The sequence below is a fragment of the Gregarina niphandrodes genome, assembly GCF_000223845.1.
Source record: "Gregarina niphandrodes unplaced genomic scaffold scaffold00045, whole genome shotgun sequence".
In the NCBI taxonomy this organism is placed as follows: domain Eukaryota; phylum Apicomplexa; class Conoidasida; order Eugregarinorida; family Gregarinidae; genus Gregarina; species Gregarina niphandrodes.
In genome coordinates this window covers 84,796-89,428 of record NW_011645813.1, presented here as the reverse complement: position 1 = coordinate 89,428, position 4,633 = coordinate 84,796, and the positions used below count along the sequence as shown (strand labels likewise).

Sequence of the window (4,633 nt, the reverse complement as noted above, 5' to 3'; positions counted from 1 at the left end):
GTTTTGGCTTCCACTGTTGCTTTCGCACAAACTTCTGTCGACTGCGTTGCATACTATACATTGAATCAGGCAAGTCTGGTTGACCCCAGTCAGATCCAGTACTGTGTTGCACAATGCAATGAAATGCCGACTGCTGGTACCTGTCCTGAGGGTTCTCCTGTCACCGATTGCGTGCAGTCTCTGGACGCATGCAAGTTCGTTCAAGGAGGCGAGGCTGTAGACAACGGCGAAGCTGCAGAAAGTGCACCTACTGAGGCTGGAGAAGCTGGTGAAGTCGCACCTAGCGAAGCTGTTGAAGGCGGTGAAGTTGTACCTAGCGAAGCGGCTGAGGGGGGTGAAAGCGCACCCGTTGAACCTAGCGAAGCAGTTGAAGGGGACATTGTGGAGGGGGGAAATACAGACTGGGAGGTTGTGGAAGGGACTGACGAAGAGGTCGGCGGAGATGACGGTACTCCGATCGTGCCCAAGACAAGTGGTGCGGCTGTTCGTATTCTGACCGGGTCTGTGGTTGTTCTTGGGCTAATGATGTGAAGTACCTGGTGATGACGCTTTTAACATCGACGTCAAGGGAAGTCCCCTTTTTGTGTGAAGCCTACACTCATTTCAAAAGAAATATTGCAATAGAGTTAGCTACTAGATAGCAGTTGTACAACACAGTTTGTTAGTAGATAATATGTAGGCCTTTTGTGCAAATATAGTTTTTTAAGCGGAGCGGCAATTTCGTCAGCCAGAGCAATCTTTGAATCCAACATTGGAGGCGAGAATATGGGGGGGGAGAATGCAGCTGGGTGCTTTCAGGTTGACGTTAGTAGCTTTTTGAAGTCTCGAGCCACCCAACGACTATGCCCACCCACTCTCCCGGACTACCCGGCTCCTGCTCGCCATCCCTCGGCTTGTACGGTAGGCCAGTTAGAACTCAAAAACAGTTCACGGTAGCGGAAAGTACCAAACGCGTATGCCTTTCCCATCGTGTCCCCTGCCGTGCTAGAATATCCGACTAACCTCAGGGCGCGGTGCTTTGTATCGAGACAATCATCTACGGGTGTTCTCAACAGTTCCTCGTTCCCGTCTGTCTCGTGGATTGCGAGCGTTTGCCGCACCCGTGACATCCGTTTGCCACACACGCGTTAAGGGCGCACCCGAATGACATGATTGCGTCTGCAGAACGCCCTGCGGGCTATAATTTACTCTTAAATACATTAGTGCCTTCCATCGGGCCTATCTCTGGAGGAAATCGCCTTCCTCTCACCAATTGCCAGCCATCTTCAGTCTCTCGTTTGTCATCATCCATCAAGCCCAACTCAACGTCGCCGTCAGGAGTCTGCCTCTAGTTAGTCGCACGTCCTCGCACTCGGGTCTACTATCGGCTGCCATCGGCGACACCGGCTAACTGAACGACTTTGAGGTTTTCGCGGGGGCTCTCTGCGTCAGTTATGCTTGGACTCAAAGGAGCAGAAGTATTCCCCAACGACCCAGCTAATAGGCCAACCGCTTTTGACGACCAACTGTTTTAACGAAAGTTCGCCAGTTAACGAAAGTTCGCCAATTGACCATGTCTACAATCATGGTCAAGCTTTCTTGTCCACGGCTGTTTTCGCGATGGCTTGGGCCGACCCATCTGTTGGCACTCGGTCAGACGTGCCGTTGGTGGTTCTTTAGCTGGGAGTCCGTGTTGTGACGGTTCCCCTGCCACCGGCACTGACTCGCTGCGGTACGCCCCGTTTCTCTCGTCATGTCTTCTACCACCGGTAGTCGTAGTACCCGCGTGGTCATCGATAAGTCCCGCCAGCAGTCCAGGGGGTCACTTCCCCCTTTCAGGTCCGCTCCGCCGTTTCTGAGACCCTCCGCCGGTCCGATGCTACCTACGGCTCTGGTTCTGATGCGGTCTGCATTGTCGGGACTGCGCGGCGTAAACTGTTGCCTGATCTGGCTCCCCTCGGCCCGCCGCCCTTGTGTCCTGTTGATCCGCCAGCCGCTCAAGCTCCTCCGGGCGTTTAGCTGAGGCCGTCGTCGCCCCTTCGTCAGGGCGGTGTGTGTCGCCCTGCCTTCCTTAAAAAAAGGCCACGGCCACCCACTAGGGCCTTCGTTACTCCCGAAGATCTCCTCGCTGGGCACTGGCTCGCCACACGCTCACGACCAATGGGATGCACCCGATCGCCGCCAATGGTCTGAGGACAAATGCGAAGTTGGAAATCAAAAATAGCTTATGAGAATCGAAAGTAGCCTCTCAGGGGGACAGTACAGAACGGCCGGACACGGTAGTCACGAGGCCGAGTTCAAATAGCATCGGGCCAAGCTCCCTATCGACAGCTAGGGCTTGATCCTGAATTGTAGTTCATAGCCGCTAAGTCTGGGTGGAACCACCCGTACGACTTGACCTAAAGGAAAACCGCAGCTGTTGGTCACGTTGCAGTCGAGGCTCGTGATGAGGTCCTGTGTAACAATAGTAGCGTGCACATCCTTCTGGCTTTCAAGAACGGCCTTCGCAAGCTCCTGTCTCGCAGCGTGAACCGGTGGGAGCGGTTCCTCCTTGACCGCACCCGAGTAAGACTTCTTCTCTGGGCCGCGATAGAGCATCTCTGGACAGCGATAGAGCATATCTGTGGGCGAGTCCTTCCACAATACTTCACCTCCCTCGATGGAAGCCGAGTAGCTCTTCTCCTCCAGACCGCGATAGAGCACCTCAAGCACGTCGGCTGCGTCACTCACAAAGAGATTTACTCCGTTCCCCTTCACGGCCACTGCACCCAACAAGGGGGCAATTACCCCGCCACGAGTCCCTTGCGTAGTTCTCATCCTCTAAAATTTTGCCGCCAAAAAAACACCGTTGTGCGCTTTTCCATCATGTCCCCCTGCCGTGCCAGAGACCCGACCGTTTCATTGGAGACAATCCACCATACATAGATAGGCTCCGATTGTATCCCGCGTGACCTGTGGTTAGTAAGCCGTCGAGCAAATCAACAAAGGAGACCTTAGAAATGTACAGGAAGTTGGTAGTCTTATGAAACCAGTCTCGATTCGCCAAACGAGATGGATCGTCAGGTGTGGTGGCTGAGCATTTTGTAACCGATCACGAATGCGTCTTGGCTGAGTATTCAACACACATGCGGCACCGCAATACTGTCGATTTTCTTATCATGATCCGGTGGTGGTGATCGGCTCTGGCAGATTCTCCTCGGTGATCCGAACGTGAGCAACAGTGCGCGAGCTTATCGGTACGCCAGCGGTGCTCCGTCAGCAGACTGACTCATCAAAAACCCAGACTGTCCTTGGGTCCGACCACTGAGTTATGCCGACCGTGGGAGAGCGATGTACCGAACTTGGTTTCCCCACCCTTTGTTGGCCCGACGTAACGGCCGAGAAGCCATCACTAAACTTGACGGCCCAACCAACCAGCCAGCCCTATGGGCAGCCTATTATTCGTTTGGGGGTGTTGTCGGATTTTTACTGCGAATAACCCCCACAACCCACGCCAGCTCGTAGACGATGACGCTTGTAGACATCAGCTCGTAGACGATGACGCTTGTAGACATCAGCTCGTAGACGATGACGCTATTCAATACAAACCCTTGCCCGGTGGGTGAGACATAACAGCTGGAAGCCGACATTGCCCACGGACGTAACCAATATGCCCTCTCGGCTTCTCTATTGAAGGGTTGTATCATGTTGGTGTCCGTACCTGGTGTTTTCCCAGCAGTTGGCCCACGTGGCCTATCACTCTACCGCCTAAGGCCATCGTCTCAATCTCTGCGTCACACTCCTCATCTTCCGCTGGGTACCGCGACAACCAGTCCGCCATGTTGTTCCTTTCTCCCGACCGGAACCTGACCACGTCCGCTTTCTGCCGCCACTCCGGGGCCTCTCCCATTCAGACGCGCTCTGACGGTTGCTGGCATCCAGGCCCACAGCCTTGCTACGAGCTCTTCACACGTCGACACCCCGTCCAGCCCTCAAGTCACAACCAACCCACAAACACACCAAACGCGACACTCGTGATCACGTACGGGCGACTAGCCGTCACTCAACATCGGGAAGAGCTGTTTTTTGCAGGCTATCAGTGCACAATCTTTAAAGCGAAAGTTTAGCATCATGTTCAAGTTCCTCGCTTTGACTTCCACTGTTGCTTTCGCACAGACTTCTGTCGACTGCGTTGCATACTATACATTGAACCAGGCAAGTCTGGTTGACCCCAGCCAGATCCAGTACTGTGTTGCGCAATGCAATGAAATGCCGACTGCTGGTACCTGTCCTGAGGGTTCTCCTGTCACCGATTGCGTGCAGTCTCTGGACGCGTGCAAGTTCGTCCAAGGAGGCGAAGCAGTAGACAACGGCGAGGCTGGAGAAAGTGCACCTACTGAGCCTGGAGAAGGCGTTGAAGGTGGTGAAGTCCCACCTAGCGAAGCTGTTGAAGGCGGTGAAGTTGTACCTAGCGAAGCGGTTGAAGGGGGTGAAAGCGCACCCGTCGAACCTAGCGAAGCAGTTGAAGGGGACATTGCGGAGGGGGGAAATACGGACTGGGAGGTTGTGGAGGGGACTGACGGAGGGGTCGGCGGAGATGACGGTACTTCGATCGTGCCCAAGACAAGTGGTGCGGCTCTTCGTATTCTGACCGGGTCTGTTGTTGTTCTTGGGC

The 4,633-nt window shown here is 54.4% G+C and overlaps 1 protein-coding gene across 1 annotated transcript; it reads left to right on the top strand.

Annotated features, from left to right (window-relative positions):
* Positions 1-2,475: 2,475 nt before the first annotated feature.
* Positions 2,476-2,785, top strand: GNI_156080 (hypothetical protein; the record flags this gene model as incomplete). Its single annotated transcript, XM_011134617.1, has 1 exon — positions 2,476-2,785. A coding segment is annotated over one exon (310 nt), but the record flags the coding sequence as incomplete, so codon positions are not given.
* Positions 2,786-4,633: the final 1,848 nt, after the last annotated feature.